This window comes from Danio rerio, chromosome 13, assembly GCF_049306965.1.
Source record: "Danio rerio strain Tuebingen ecotype United States chromosome 13, GRCz12tu, whole genome shotgun sequence".
NCBI classification, from domain to species: Eukaryota; Metazoa; Chordata; class Actinopteri; order Cypriniformes; family Danionidae; genus Danio; species Danio rerio.
Genome location: NC_133188.1, coordinates 14280001 through 14296043, shown reverse-complemented (window position 1 = coordinate 14296043; position 16043 = coordinate 14280001). Strand labels below are relative to the sequence as shown.

Here is a 16043-nt window from a genome sequence, read left to right as displayed (position 1 = left end):
AATCCACAAAAAAAGATCATTTTCAGGTATTGAAACACACATTTACTGTACTCCTGTAGTCCACTGTTGTTTAGTTGTCAAGTACTTTACATCAACATCACAGTTTTTACAAAAACATGTTTCTGCATTTTCTCACAGCACAAACAATTTATGAAAAGGTGCTGCATTCTCACAACACTTGCAAAAACAAAGGAACACAATGGAAATGTTTTAAGGAGACCCAAAAGTGTGATGTTGTAGGTGATCTTTGAAAGGTGGGTTTTTGTTTGTTTATTTTAACATTCTCATTCCCTTGTCTTTTGAATTTTATTAGCCAAAATAATCATAACCTAAATAGCCAAGTCCGTCACATTTTTTGGGTCACCTTGAAACATTTCCATTGTGTTCCGTGCTGTGAAAAACTGTTGTGAGAAAATGCAGCGTGTTTTCTTCATTTGTTTGCTTTGTGAGAAAATACTCCTGGTTTTTTAAAATGTAATTGAGTTGTAAGGATTTGCAGCATGTGTGGTGTCAAACGAATGAAGATCTTTTTTTAATTTGCTGTCATTTTTTTAATTGCGTGTGTTTTCTTAAATTGCAGCACATTAAGCTCTGTTAGCCACCTTACTTTTGTTTAATTTTAGGCCAAACTTATTTTTTTGTTAAAATTTTTTTTTTTTTTATCTATTTATTCATTTTAAATACAGATCACTGTTCTTCCAAGATCCTGAGGCTACATTCACATAAAGACAGAGCTTTTCCTGTCTAATCAATTTTTTCCCTATCTAAAAAGATATCTATGTACACATGAAACCACTAAAAGCGAGTAAAAACTATGTACAGTAGTATGCATGCCAGATCAGTATGGGGTGCTTCATTGCCCCTTCGTTAAGCCCCGCTCTCCTTATTTACTGTTGCTATGCCTGTCAAGCTTTCGTGCCTGGCACGTCTTTTACAATTTGTATGCACCATTGTCAGACATTGCCAGGGATATAATGTCATTTTTGGCTAACAGGTGAGATATCCGAGAAAGCCAGACAAAGCCGGATCGCTAACTCATGTTATTATGACCTATTCGCTAATAATATGACAAAGTTACGATGGCGAAGGCTTAAACGGAGCAGTGCTCATAATATCGAGCGAAAAAAAAAAAAGACAGCTGTGAACATAACCTGCTTTGTGTTTTTGTAGAGGTGTGTGAGTTATTGCCTCTTGGGTTTTTCGTTTTGAAAAGAAAAAAAAATTCCACCATCCTGTTCAAACTTTCAGGATACCGGGTATCGGATTTGCACAATCCATATGCACTTGCTCGAAAGTTTGACAGAGCCCCTGCGCGTAGCTACAGTTGCTTAGCCATGATTGGTGGGTGGCTGTTTTTGGGTGTGGCTTAGCAAAGGGTCAATTCTCCAACAGAGATACACAAATAAATAAACATAATTCATAAATATTGCAAGCTGTATTCAAACCAACATGTAGTTGATGTTATGTGATAGCGGTGTCAAGACATGGGATGATGACATCATCGTTTTACAAAATATGCTGATTTGGTGTTCACACAAAAGCAGCAGGGTGACATTTTCAGATTTATCCAGTACCAGGTTTTAAAAAAAATTCTTCAGACTCCCAAACTATGGTTCTTTCAACAACTTTTAACCTTGAAAAATCCGAAAATGTTACTTTCATTAAAAAGTGATATATTGTAGGGATTTGATCCAATAAATATATTCTCATTCTTTTTTAACACATCAATAGTTATGCGGTGGCACAGGGTTAAACCTCTTTCTTGACTTCACACAAAACAGCAACGTGTGTGTGGCAGGACATTGCTTTGTTGCAGAGATGCGATTGGTTAAATGCCGGTAAAGTAGAACACGGAAGCAGCTTGAAGTAGAAAGTATGTCTGGGGTCTGGAGGTATTATAAAGTTGATGACGTTGATGACGACAACATTGCCACAGCAAACTGTGAGACAGGTAAACTTGGGATTGCCTGCCGGGTGTTTTAAGCTGAGGTACTATTTGTTTTTTTGTTTTTTATATTTACTGTTGCAAGTCCGAAAGTGAAGAATTTATGTTATTTATTACTGGATTGTTCAAGCTACCTCACAGGACTGCTCTGTTTTTAACAGAATTGGTGAATGTTAAAATAAGGTATATTAAATAAAAAAAGGAACATCCTGGATCTGTTTCTACTTATGTATTAAAGAGCCCCTATTATAGGTTTTTGAAAATGAGCTTCCATAAAAGTGTCTAACACAGCACAAAGTGAATAAAAACATCCAGCTTAGGTTTAAAATCTGAAAGTGCACTGTGTTAAAAACTATAGATTCTTTAGCAAAATAATTGACTCAGAGTCGAATCAATGAATCGAGTTGGGTTTGGATCTTTTGCTTGATCGCATCGACGTTGACACGCTACATCACCAAATATGTAGTTCTAGTTCTGGTAAAATGTGAATGTGCTTTCACTTCAGACACAGGGATCACGGACTGGTCATAACGTAAAAAATATAGCGATCACTGACAGATGGAGATTCAGCTGCAGGGAATAAATGGTTAAAGTTAATTTTCACAATACCACAATATAGCCAACCGTGTGCTGTGTTTGTTCCTGTCATTTTTCTGATGATTAATACAATAACCTATGCTGCAAAGCAGGATTCGCTGGCCATTTGCTATTGAAGGAGCAGCAGAGACATTGTCAGACTTTGACAGGGACTTTGTCAGTAACTTCTACAAATAGACCAATTTTTTCTTCCTCTAGATCATAACATGTAAGTGTCATTAAAAGTAGGAGCAAAGTAGAAGCTCTTTAAGTATTGGATCGGGTTTCAGTAACGGTAGATACTCAAAATCAAATGACTCCGACTCGGATTCGAGGGCAAAAAACCCCGATCGAGACAACCCTAATATATTGTCTGGACTGGCTTTACAAAAATATTTTGAAACAAAAACCTGTAATAAACTGCCAGAATATTTTCTGTGACTTTACAGACTGTTTTCTCTCTACATTATTTTTTAATACATTACATTATTTCAAACTACTAAAATGTCAATAAGGGTCACTTTGTTGAACTGTAGAGCATCCCTGCCAACATTTGTCTCCGAAATTCCAGGAGACTGGTGGTTGGGGGGAGAGGTGGTGGTGTGGGTTTGTCTGAATAACACAGTTGAGAACCAGATTAGTAACTGTACTGTAGTGTTGGTAAGTGTACTATGGGCCGTGTTGAATACTATACCAAAGTTGACAACCCGTGAGAGTTACAGACTGTGCCAAAAACCTCAGGACCAGGGGCAGGGCTGAAATTATGGGACTTTTCTGAAAGAAATAACAAAATGGAAGGGTGGTGGACGATGGGTCTGAAACAAGGCAGACTCTCGGGAGTGTTGGCAGCAGTGGCAGATTTAGGCATGGGCAATATGAGCGATCGCCCAGGGTGACATCTTGCTAGGGGCGACATGGAGACACCCCCCCCCCCCCGCCCTCCATCCGCGACACCCCTTGCTATATTACAACCCTTCCCCAATTTACTTTCGTCCAACGCCGCCCAACTACAATTTGCAATTTGTGGGTGTCAACACAGTGAGAGCATCGCGTTCATCGTATGCCTAGAGCAGGGGTGGGTAAACTCGGTCCTGGAGGGCCGGTGTCCTGCACAGTTTAGCTCCTACTCTAATTAAACACACCTGCTTTTAGATTTCTAGTGATCTTGAAGACACTGATTAGTTTGTTCAAGTGTGTTTGACTAGTGTTGGAACAAAACTCTGCAGGGACACTGGCCCTCGAGGATCAAGTTTGCCCATCCCTGGCCTAGAGTGACAGTTAAGCTTGTGACAGTCCTGGTTGGCAGGTATGCTATGGAGCTGAATTTTCAACAGAGCAGAGATCAAGGTCCCATAATCCAATTCACAACCGTAAAAACGAGAATACTTGTAAATCACAAAATACGGAAAATGTTAATTAAGATTTCTTTTTGTTTACAGTGTGGCATAATTATATAATCAAACTACAGTATATATATTTTTTCCCAGTACTTATGTAATCTGAATGTTTGTGGCTAAAAAGACCTTGTGAAACTGTTCCATAACTAAAAGTGCCAGCTCTGAATTGCTGTGACAACATTTGTCAAAGGTTTGCATGGATGTTTGACTCAAGATTAATCTATTTATCAACTGAACATGTTTAATGGATGTGCTTGATGTCACCTTTTCACAAAATATAATTCTTGCAGTTGACATGGAGGCAATAATAGTATTTAAAATCTTAAATGATTAATGGATTAACCTTCCAACGATGAATCAAGCAGCTCTAGCATGTCTAAGCATTAATAAACGTGCGTCTGACCTCTTGAAAAGCTTAACAAGCAGGCTGAGGTTGAAGACTCCTCCCATGATGAGGAAGAGGCTGTTCCACAGGCCGATGCAGGCATAAAACGCTGCAAAGTCCAGCTCATAATCATCGCAGATCCCTCTGATCACTGCGGCCAAACAGAGACAAACACACAAAAGAATTAGAACACTGCAGTCATTAGGAGTGTATGCAAAAATAACCCAATCAACCCCATCTTGTAATGACCCAGGATTTTAGCACACAGTAAACTCTGACCGTTTGATGTTTAAAGAATTGCTCCCAAACATTTAAAGAAAAAAATGCAGCTGTTATTCCCACGAGAAACCCACAAGACCAGATCTCTGATTGGGGAAGGATCATTATCATGGATGTATGATGTGGTTCTGTCCTCATCTGCACATTTTTTACCCAAGCAGAATTTCATTTTCCACCAGCAAATCCATTTTTCAGGGCAACCCTCCCGCTGGTGACAGAGTGCGATTGCAGCCGCAGGAATGAGCTTACGGAGGAAATCTCCTCTCAGCCAGGGCAAACATCAAACTTTGCCCAAACAAATGGCGGCCGTATCGCACTCCCATCCCGCTGTTTGTGAGATTAAGAGTCTTGTTCCTCCTCATCCTGTGGTTAGCAGAGCACTCTAAACACTCAAAGTCAAAGTATTCAACAAACAGTGAGTGCTCTTCTAAACACACCGCAAAAAATAACGTTTAAGACCAGACCACGGGGGAGAGTCAAGGTATGCATTTATGTTTGTTGTCACGATACTGGAATTTTTGATAGGCTTTAATATGCTACCTTAGGGTGTACTCACACTAGGTTATTTGAACCATGTCCAGGCATATTTGACCCCCCTTTCCCCTTTCATTTGACAAGTGTAAGTAATCTGAATGAGCTAAAAACGTCACTTTTAAGGAACTGTTTCATATGGTTTTATTAATCATTCTTACTTTTTAGTGAATGGAAACTCTAACAGTTTATCAAAGATACAAACCCCTCGCTGTACGTCAGCTGCACCTTCAGTAAACCTATTAATACGTGCAGCAAGATGACTTTCATGAGCATTTTTATGAGCGTCAAAAACGATTTGTTTTGATTTAAAAAGGGATTGTTTAGCAAAAGATATGACTGCATATCACTGCATTCCAAATGACTTAAAATAATACAAAACGATATAAATAAAGCAATCTCAATTGTACAGAGTGAGAGCACTTCTCTTCTGTTAAACTAAACAGTCGCATCATCGATCATGTAAGCAGCAAAAAATGTAATGTGAGTGCAGGGCGAGAGGGGAGGAAGGACAATCGTGCCTGAGCATGGTTCAAGACAACCATGCACAGTGTGAATATACCTTTAAAAATATTGATACTCTATAGCTTTTTTAATACCACACTGGAATATTACCAGAGCAGTGTTTAAAATTACAATTTTTATTCCTTTCTTAATTAATGCTCTCTATTTGTGCATAGTTAACTGGTGATCTGGGATATTCAACCTGGAGAGACTGTTATTCAGAAATTTCATGACAATCAGTAATAATAAACCTTCAAAGAGAAGATATGTTGAATAGGAACTGTTTGAATACAACTATATTTATCTTGTTATTTGAGATACTTGGCTAAGATATAACTGTTTTACAGTTTTTGTTAGGCCCAGAGAATATTTTTTTAAGAGCAAGTAAAAATCGACATGAAAATCGGCAGAAGTACACTTTAAAAAAACATGTGTTGAATCAACATGATTTAATAGTTGCACCCATTGTGCATCTAAACAAATCAAATAAACTTGAACTGCTTTGAATGTGTTATATGAACAGAATATAAATGTGTCAGTTCAACATGGTTTTAACTGGCTTGTGTAACTTCTTTGCAGCTAACTGAATTAAAAAGTTTGTGTTGTGTTTATCTGATTTTTACTGAATTTATTCTTATTCCCTCAATGTCGGTAAAGCACTTACTGACTCAAACTCAACAAAATCCGTCCTTGTTACATCAACAAGTTTCGGTCTTGTCCATCTATGGTTATTAAAATATATTTTGTTGCTTCAATTAGATTTGTCTTACAGGTAGTACACTCAAAAAAATCAACTAGGCATGTATTGGATTTACAAAATAAAAATTTGTCAGATTGAAAAGAACAAATCAAGTTTACGTATGTTAAAGGGTCACGAAACACCAAAACACATTTTTTGAGCTGTTGACAGTCGTATACTGCTAAAAACACTATTAGGACACTTATACTGTATTTCACTAAAAAGTGTAAATTGGTTGTTTTTGCGTTATTTCAAGCAAATTCGTACTTCCTGTTTGAAACGAATTTTTGAAGCTGCGTCACTGTCATGACATAATAGCCTGTTTTCCAGCGTGCAGACTGGGCGTCTGTGCCAAAGTGAGTCTTATTACGTCTTACAGTGTGATGCATTAATGCATGAGTAAGGCTTGGTTCAAACCAATCAGCGCGCTCTATTGTGCAACTTCATTAATATTCATTAGTGTCACCGTGTTTACGCCACAGAGACGCCACGTTGTGTTGGCAAAACAAGCGTGAAGTGTTGCTTTTAAAGTTTGCTGCCATTAAGTTTCGTTTTCATTTTCTCTCTGTGAGAGCTCATCTGGATAACGTGTGGATTAACAGTGTAGGCGACGCTCGACAACAATAACTTACGTGTCTAAGGAGGAACATTGTTTACCTGAGAGCTGTTCTCATCTGCAAACGCTGAAATCCGGATTCGCTTGTAACGTTAGTCTTCTCTTCATAATGACGCGGCTCTAGTTGCTGGTGATTGTCCTGTCTCTACAGATTTGGTAAGTGAGCGACCATTGCTCTTTGTTTATTCAGTTTGTTCGTATCGAATTAAGTTAACTATTGCACTGAGTGCAAACATAGCACCGCATTTTGTGACCGGAATAACACACGCGGCTTTCTGACGCTACCTGCCGTGTGTATTTAAGTTTCCGGGAAATGCAGAGTTTTTTTTTTCTCTCATTCGCCGTGCGGTATCAAACATTGCATGAAAAATACACGCTTAGAGCAGATCCTCGAATCAAATATCGCGTTTATCGCGAGGGGCATGAATGAATTCCCTGAATGAAAGAGCCAAACTGCAATTAAAGTCCAACATTTAATAATTTGGCAAATAATTCGACTACAGATGTCCATGTAGGTTAAACACCATCACTTTCTCATGTGTGTGTATTTTGACTGAAACTCGCGCGTGCCCAAATAGACACTCCCACACCATCCCACTTTAGTTCCTCCGACACTCCCCCCTAAACAGAGCTGGACACGCCCACTTTTCTGACTTTTTCCAAAGTAGAGGTGTGAAAACACCCTGCTGAAACGAGAGGGTTTTATGGCCCTTTAAATGATTAATTCATGTTATTTGAAACTGAATCAAGAAATAATCAAATGATTTTGATCAGAACATGTTGATTCAATGAGACTGAGACGCTTCAAATCGACAACTCTCACTCTGGAGAGTCACTTCGCGCATATCAGTAGGTGGCGGTAGTGCGTTTGGATGTCACCATACGAAAACAACAAGAAGTATCACCGCGTGTTTTCGGCACAGTTTGGGATTTGGTTTTCCCAAGAGCTTGAATGTTATGCATGTAATGTTGTTGGCTATATGTTTCCTATACATTTTATACTTTTACATTTTGAATAGGAGTACCAAAGTGAAGAAAGCTGTTTAAACTCAATTGGTAAAAAAAATGATGTTAACGTCCTACAGGTATTGCTTGGGGATCAGTTTTCTTAAGAGCCAAGGTTATTTTGTTGGCTAAATGTTTCTTATACATTTTATATTACATATTACAATTTTGAATATTATATAACATTTTGTATCAGAATATTAAAGAAGAAATTTGTTTAAATGTGATTGGTGCCTGCTAAAGGCTATAATAATAATAATAATAATATATATATATAACATGTTTTCTGTCCTTTTTGTGTTGAATTACTTAATTTTAAATCTTGCTTCATAGTATTGTAATTTAAAAAATGTCATTTAAACAACAGGGCGAGGCAGTGGCACAGTGGGTAGCACGTTCGCCTCACAGCAAGAAGGTCGCTGGGTCGCTGGTTCGAACCTCGGCTCAGTTGGCGTTTCTGTGTGGAGTTTGTATGTTCTCCATGCTTTCGCGTGGGTTTCCTCCGGGTGCTCCGGTTTCCGCCACAGTCCAAAGACATGTGGTACAGGTGAATTGGGTAAGCTAAATTGTCCGTAGTGTATGAGTGTTTGTGTGTGAATATTTCCCAGATAGGTTGTGGCTGGAAGGGCATCCACTGCGTAAAAAACTTGCTGGATAAGTTGGTGGTTCATTCCGCTGTGGCGACCCCGGATTATTAAAGAGACTAACCCGACAAGAAAATGAATGAATGAATTTAAACAACAATATTGAACAAGAAAGTTACTAGCTGATTTAACAAGACATTATTTTGTTAAAGTAAAGCTTTAGTGGTACATTGAGTAAATTAGGATCATTTTAATTAGAATAACACAATACAAACATTTTGAGTCAATTAGTTGCAAAGAAGTTAGACTGACATATTGAAACCATGTTTTATCTACAAATGTGCTTTGTGTTCATACAACATGTTCAAAGCAGTTCAGGTTTACTTGATTGGATTAGATGTATAAAGGGTTAAATCATGATTAAATACACGATTAAATCATGTTCATTCAACAATTTTTTTTTTGAGTGCAGGCAGCATTGAAGTTCTTAACTTGCAGCTGGCTAGCTGGGATTTCACCAAATAACCAATATAGCTATATTGTCTCACATCCTCACAATGTCTCATTTTTAATCGTCAACATGCAAAAGGAACTGCAAGTGCACTTCGTTCTGCAATAAGTTCTCCACATATATGTGAAACACCACAACTGTGGAAATCCAAAAGTTCAGCTTGTTAAGCTAAGCATGCGCAGTGACTTCTTCTTGAGGGGTTTTATTGGTGGGTATGCGAACCAGCTTATAAGTGCATACTGCCACCTACTTTGATAGAGGCGCACAGTAACTCACCAGAGAGAGTCGTTCATATGAACAGCTTAAATCTCGCTTAATCAAAAAGTTCTCATCCAATTCATTTGATTACTTCATTTAGTTTCAAACAACTAGAATGGCTTGTTGACTTTTTAAGTGTAAAACATGTTCATGAACTTACAGTAAGAGAGAAAGAGATGCACAAAATACATCAGAGTACTGACTTCTCTAACAGGTTTTGCACTTGATTGATATTTAAAGTGATAAAACCGGTTGGGGCGTCAAGGTGGTGCAGTGGGTAGCACGATCGCTTTACAGCAAGAAGGTCGCTGGTTTGAGCCTCGGTTGGGTCAGTTGGCATTTCTGTGTGGAGTTTGCAAGTTCTCTCTGTGTTTTTGTGGGTTCCCCCTGGGTGCTCCGGTTTCCCTCAACAAGTCCAAAGACATGTGGTATGGGTAAATTGGGTAAGCTAAATTTTATGTAGTGTATGAGTGTGAATGGGATGTGTGGATGTTTCCCAGTACTAGGTTGCAGCTGGAAGGGCATCCGCTGCATAAAATATATGCTGGAAAAGTTGGCAGTTTATTCCACTGTGGCGACCCAGGATTAATAAAGGGACGAAGCTGAAAAGAAAATAAATAAATAAATGAAAACCGGTTGGAGCTTCTAAAAAAGGTTTTGGGACAGACTAGACTGTGGTGGTCTGACTGAGAGTATCTTGTTTTGACGTGGGACTGTGGGGTGACAGCTGTCAATACTGTGGAAAAGTATGAAATATCAATTCTTTTATCAGCATAAATGTATGTGTACATGTGTACATACCACTGATGAAAATGGCGATGGGCGCTGTGGTTAGAGGAATGACCAGAGGAGAGCCAGCGCACAGCGAGTAGATAATTCCTCCTATGCTCTGCCCGATGATCGTCTTCTGAACATCTAATCAAAAGAGAGAACAGCTCAGTCTATGTGTGTGTGTGAGAGAGGAGTGTGTGTGTGTGTGTGTGTGTGTGTGTGTGTGTGTGTGTGTGTGAGACAGTGTGATCACCGATCTCTCCCCGAGTGCTCTCATCATTCAGTGAGCCAAAAGCAATGGCGGGAAGCAGCACAGCGATGTAGAGGAAAATGGACGTCGTCATGAACTTGACCAGGGCTTTGTTATTACCCACTAATCCTGAAAGAAAAGAAAAAAAACACATTTATGTCATACACATAACACATATGTCATATTTTAGCAAGCATTACTTCACTTTCCATTAGTGCTCTAACAGTTTGTTAGTTCACTAGAAAAATTAACTTGAGAGAAGTGCTTTTCACAAAACATTTGCACAACATAAATACATCATGTCATGACCATATTAATTAAAATATATTGAATCTATAATTATATAATCTAATTTACAGCTATATATATATATATATATATATATATATATATATATATATATATATATATATATATATATATATATATATATATATATATATATATATATATATATATATATATATATTTTCAAGGTCAAAATTATTAGCCCCTTTAAGCTATATATTTCACCGATATTCTACAGAACAAACCATCAATATACAATAACTTGCCTAATTACCCTAACCTGCCTAGTTAACCTAATTAACCTAGTTAAGGCTTTAAACTGCACTTTAACTGTATAGAAGTGTCTTGAAAAATATCTAGTAAAAAATTATTTACTAGTCATCATGGCAAAGATAAAATAAATCAGTTATTAGAAATGTGTTATGAAAACTAATCTGATTAGAAATGTGTTTTCCTCTTCATCTCCTCAATCTCCTTTTCATTAAACAGAAATTGGGGGGAAAATAAACTAATAATTCAGGGAGGCTAATAATTCTGTCTATATTATTCCAATAAATATTGATTTCATAACTCTTCTAAAGTTAAAACTTAAAACACAAATATTGTGTTGTCTAAAACTAAACAAAAAAGTCTGAAAATGGCAACAAAATAAAAAGGCTCTAAATGGCAATATTTAGATTTTAAAGTTGTAATAATAGTCATCAGTAGTTTATAGAAAAAAAATCATTTTTGATTGAAACAAATGTTTGTGGTTTTATTTCTTTCTTTTCTCCCACAGCTACATATGTTAATAAATCTAAAAACAAGTAATGAAAAACACTGTGTAAATTATTTGAACAACAAATTAGAGAAGAAACACAATTACAATAAGATTTAGACACAAATGTAAAAACTGACTTAATTACAATGTTGATTTCATTTAGTTTGATTCAATTTCATTTTCTTAAATTACAAAGTGCTGATTATTACATCTAAAAATAATTGACAATTTAATCAATGTGCAATGAGCAATGTATTTACATGCAGCCTTTAATGCTAAAATACTGGCCAAGTAATAAGGAATAGATTATAGGCATTCAAGTTTTTTGTATGCGCACACTGTTTATTTTCCTTATTTTGCAAAAGCACACATTGTGAGTATACACAAAAAAAGTAGAAACTTAACTGATTCAAATTGTGTATAACACTTATTTGTGTGACCAAAATCAACAGTGTATTCTTAGGGCTCTATTTTAAAGATCTAGGCGCAAAGTCTAAAGCACATAGTGCAAAAGCATTAAGTGTTCAAATACACTTTTGCTTTTAAGGATGGAAAAATACGCAATAATCTACAGTGAGAGGATAAAGAACAAAAAGACTCTGCCTCTTTACTTTTTCTCTTTACTTTTACTCTTTACTTTACTCCTTTTTATTTTCGTGGATAAGCAAACGGTGTTGTACGCAATCCACTGAAGACATCTATTAGCCCACATATTTAATTTACACAAAGATTTGCTTCAAAACTATTTCTAAATTTAGATCTAATTTCCAGCAAACAAATAAATGAACAATAATAATGAAGTGTGGTCAAAAAAAAAAAAAAGTTATATCCAAACACACGTCCTACTCTGACGCATACATCTCCAAAACCTGACAGGTGGACAAATCTAAACTTTTTTATTAAAACAAATATAAATATGAATATAATAAATAATACTGCTAATAATTATAACTTTATACAAATGGAAAGTTTCATAAACAAACTGAAAAAGCCGCCTGAGATGAAGAAGGCATGGAGTTTTTTTTATATTTATGAGAAAAATAATAATTTTTGTAACAATTTCATCCTTTATTTATTTTATATGTAAATATATTTGTGTGTTGCTCTACATTCTGTGTGTGTTAAACAATGTGCACGCATTTTGGACCTGCATAGACACATAACTAACACGGTCTGCACTGAATTTTAGACCTGATTTTTCAAAATACCAACTTGCACACCAAGGAGTCCACAAAGTGACACAAATAATTTTGCTATTTAACAATGTGTTGAGTGCAAAACGTGAAAATTAGAGTTGCGCTGGACTGAAAATAACAACAAATCGCGCCAAACACGTCTTGCGCTTTATTGCGCCGGGTTTATGATAGGGTATTTAGTGGCCTTTCTTTATAAAAAAGAGAGATGCTAGTCATGGGTCCTAAGAGGGTTAATAAAGTTAATTATTTATTAATTATTTAATAAAACTTTAATTATAAATTAAAAATACACATTGAAGCAATGCTGTACCAAAAAACTGACTTCAAAACAGATAAATAACAATTGTGTACCATTACCCCTACTATACAGTAAATAAATGTGTGTAAAATAATGCTAGATATGCAGCAGTTGTACACAATGTCCTAGCTAGTATTGAACAAAATAAGCTATTAAGACCACAAGAGAAGCATATATTCTCCTCTGAAAACTTTAAAACCCCCTACATTTCCAGAACAATTCCATCATTACAGCGTTTGCATCTAAAACAGTGTGATTTGTACATTTATGCTCGACACACCATCAGTGAAGTCAGACGGGTAGAGAGGCAGCCGGCGACACAGATCCTCATAGATTCCTCTTCCCACCCTGAAAAAATCCCTACACTACACACACACACACACACACACGCGCACACACAAAAAGACAGAGAGAGAGAAAGAGGATTATACACATACATACACACACACATATATACATATATCTACATATAAAAGTCAAAACATTTAAATACATTTACTGCAATGCTCCATCAGGAGAGGCACAGGATTAAAGCGCACACACACACTCACACACTAATTAAACATCACACACACCAAATCCTGCCGAACCACAGCAAATACACACACCAAAGCACATACACTCACACATACACACCGCAAGGAAAGAGATACTGTTAAAGCAGACAAAAACACACACACTCTGTCTGAGTTAAATCCTCACACAGTCACACACACACAGAAGCTCAGTGTAATCGCACTCACACAGGGCCCCCTGCACAGCAGAGAGAGAGACACAAGATGAGAGAACACAGATTCTGCAGACTGGAGAAAGAGACACAGCCCAGTGTTAGAACAGCATTAGTACAGAAGCACAAACATTACAACCGCATCAGCAGAGCACAGGCCACACACCTGTTACCTTACTTACTTACTTACACGTCCATTAATGCGGCGGCAGGAAACATCTGACATGTGTGCATTTCAGAAACTGCATTAGACGGGCTTAAGCGCTTTTATGAATATAAAGCCTCTGTTAAGTGGTGTGCGCTTTTGTAATTGTGGATGTTTGTGAATATTGTTATAATTCTGAAGAACCACACACACACAAACATACAAAACCACTTACATGTTTACATTTAGCATTCTAAGTTGAATGCAATTAGATTGAAAAAAGACTACAAATGGCACAGAATAATTCAAAGCAATAAACAGAAAAAAGACCAGTCTGTCCAGCCGATTCCAATGTTATCACTCGATTGAATGGGCATTATCAGTGGTTATCAGCTGATAGATATGAGCCAGAGATTCCATGTGAATGGATCATAACAGCCTTCTGAACCTATTAGAGGGCGCAGAAGGCCTCTACTGGCCCATATCTAATAGGCATGAGACATTTACCATTTTCAAGGTATAGAGCAGTTTAAAAAAGTCAGGGTTTTAAAACCGACAAAGTTTTCTGTAATACCGTTCCTAAGGTATGAGTAAGATGTTTTATTTACAAATTTTTTTCATTTTTTTTTTTAGTTTTTTAGAACAACAGTATCTCCCTCAGAAAAGATATCCAAAGATGTTGTTTTAAATTGTAAAGAAATCTGTGTTTTTGAAACAAATGAAGACAGCAATGTTTTTCAAACTAAAATATTTTGTGTTAAAAGGGGAAAAAAGTTTGAGTTTTTTTTACCCATACATTTAAAAAAGTATTTAGCAGTAATCACAAAACATATTTTGATATTTTTATCCAAGGTTATCATTCCGTTAGACTCTTACTGGCCCATGCCTAATATCTAACAGCTAATAACCACAGATAATGCCCATTCAAGTGATTCGAGTGATAACATTCGAAGCAGGTGTCGTTATATTTAAAATAATTTTAAAACCAAATCTTCAATTTGTCAGGAAAGAAGCTTTTTTATGATCCTGAATCAATTAACTACTCAAAACTAATAATTAACTATTTTAGGGTTTCTGCAGGTTTCATTCATTCAAGACTTTTCAAGTCTTTAAGACTATTATAAATGAAATACAAGGCTTTAACATGGCAAAACGCTAAGGATTTTTCATAATAGCCAAAGGATTTTTTATAACTTGCCCCATAAAATTCTGTTATTTCTTAGCCACATATTTAAAATAATGAGTCGAAACAAACAAACTCAGTTATATACTGTGCTCAGCATAATTGAGTACATAGCATTTTGAAAATTAATATTTGTATCCATTTCTCAGTGAATATGGACAATGTATTTTGGTGCTTTTAAACAAAACAGATTTAATAAAGATATATTTATTAAAATAATATTTTAGTCATCAAGCATATTTAGGATTAGAAAGATAATACAATTAAACCAAAGCAAAATATTGCAAAAAAATATATAAATAAATAAATTACAACCTACAAAATTTCAACAACTATTATTATTATTATTTATTTTTTAAATTTGTATTAAATATTTTTCTCTTACATATAAATTTGGGTGTACTAGCTTTTGGTCCGTTATCGTAAGTTATTTTGTTAGATAAGCTCCAGATTTGACTTCAGTACTGACTAACCTAATGTATATGCGCAAATATATTATTGTATAGCATCCTATTAAAAATATGAATTTAAAAGAGAGATTTATGAGGGCTATACTTATATATGCTGATCACTGTATATTTTTATTAGCATAATACTTCTTTAAAAAGACAAGTTTTAAAAACTATAATAAATTTAATTTATGTACAACATACACGCTGTAAAAAAAGTAGATACAACTTAAAATTTAAAAGCATTTTTGAGTTTACTCATTTTTGAGTTTACACAACTTAAATCGAGTCAAGTGCAGTAATTGGGTTGAATGTTGAGTCAACTCAAAAAGCTCCTGAAATTTGTTGCCTTAAATTTTAGGTTGAGTTAACTTTTTTATTTTTTACAGTGCAGTTATTCATAAATACATAAAGAACTTTTAAACAAATGTTATTGTAAGGATGTAAGGAATAAAATTAAACCATACTGGTTAATAGGGTTAATACATTTTACTTTTGTTGATGTGTTTTTTTTTTTTTTTTGAATGGATTGTTGGTTGTACCGATTGAGTAGCTTTACATGGACCAAAGAAAATTAAGACCTGTTTAAAATTATTTAACACCACATTTCAGTGAATTTAAGACATTTTAAGACTTTTTAAGACCT

At 35.8% G+C, this 16043-nt stretch overlaps 1 protein-coding gene across 20 annotated transcripts in view; it reads right to left on the bottom strand.

The window, feature by feature from the left end:
• Positions 1-16043, bottom strand: part of slc4a11 (solute carrier family 4 member 11) — a 176500-nt gene that overhangs the window by 34374 nt on the left and 126083 nt on the right. For 10 of the 20 annotated variants that reach the window (XM_073919605.1, XM_068212859.1, XM_068212860.1 and 7 more), the window contains 4 exons: positions 13174-13258; positions 10355-10480; positions 10132-10245; positions 4322-4454 (listed from right to left, as the gene is read on the bottom strand). In XM_073919605.1, coding sequence (XP_073775706.1) covers positions 4322-4454; positions 10132-10245; positions 10355-10480; positions 13174-13258 — 458 coding nt within the window. Of the gene's footprint in view, positions 1-4321; positions 4455-10131; positions 10246-10354; positions 10481-13173; positions 13259-13636; positions 13697-16043 lie in introns of all 20 variants that reach the window. The other 10 variants (XM_073919600.1, XM_068212856.1, XM_068212858.1 and 7 more) reach the window with 2 other exon arrangements.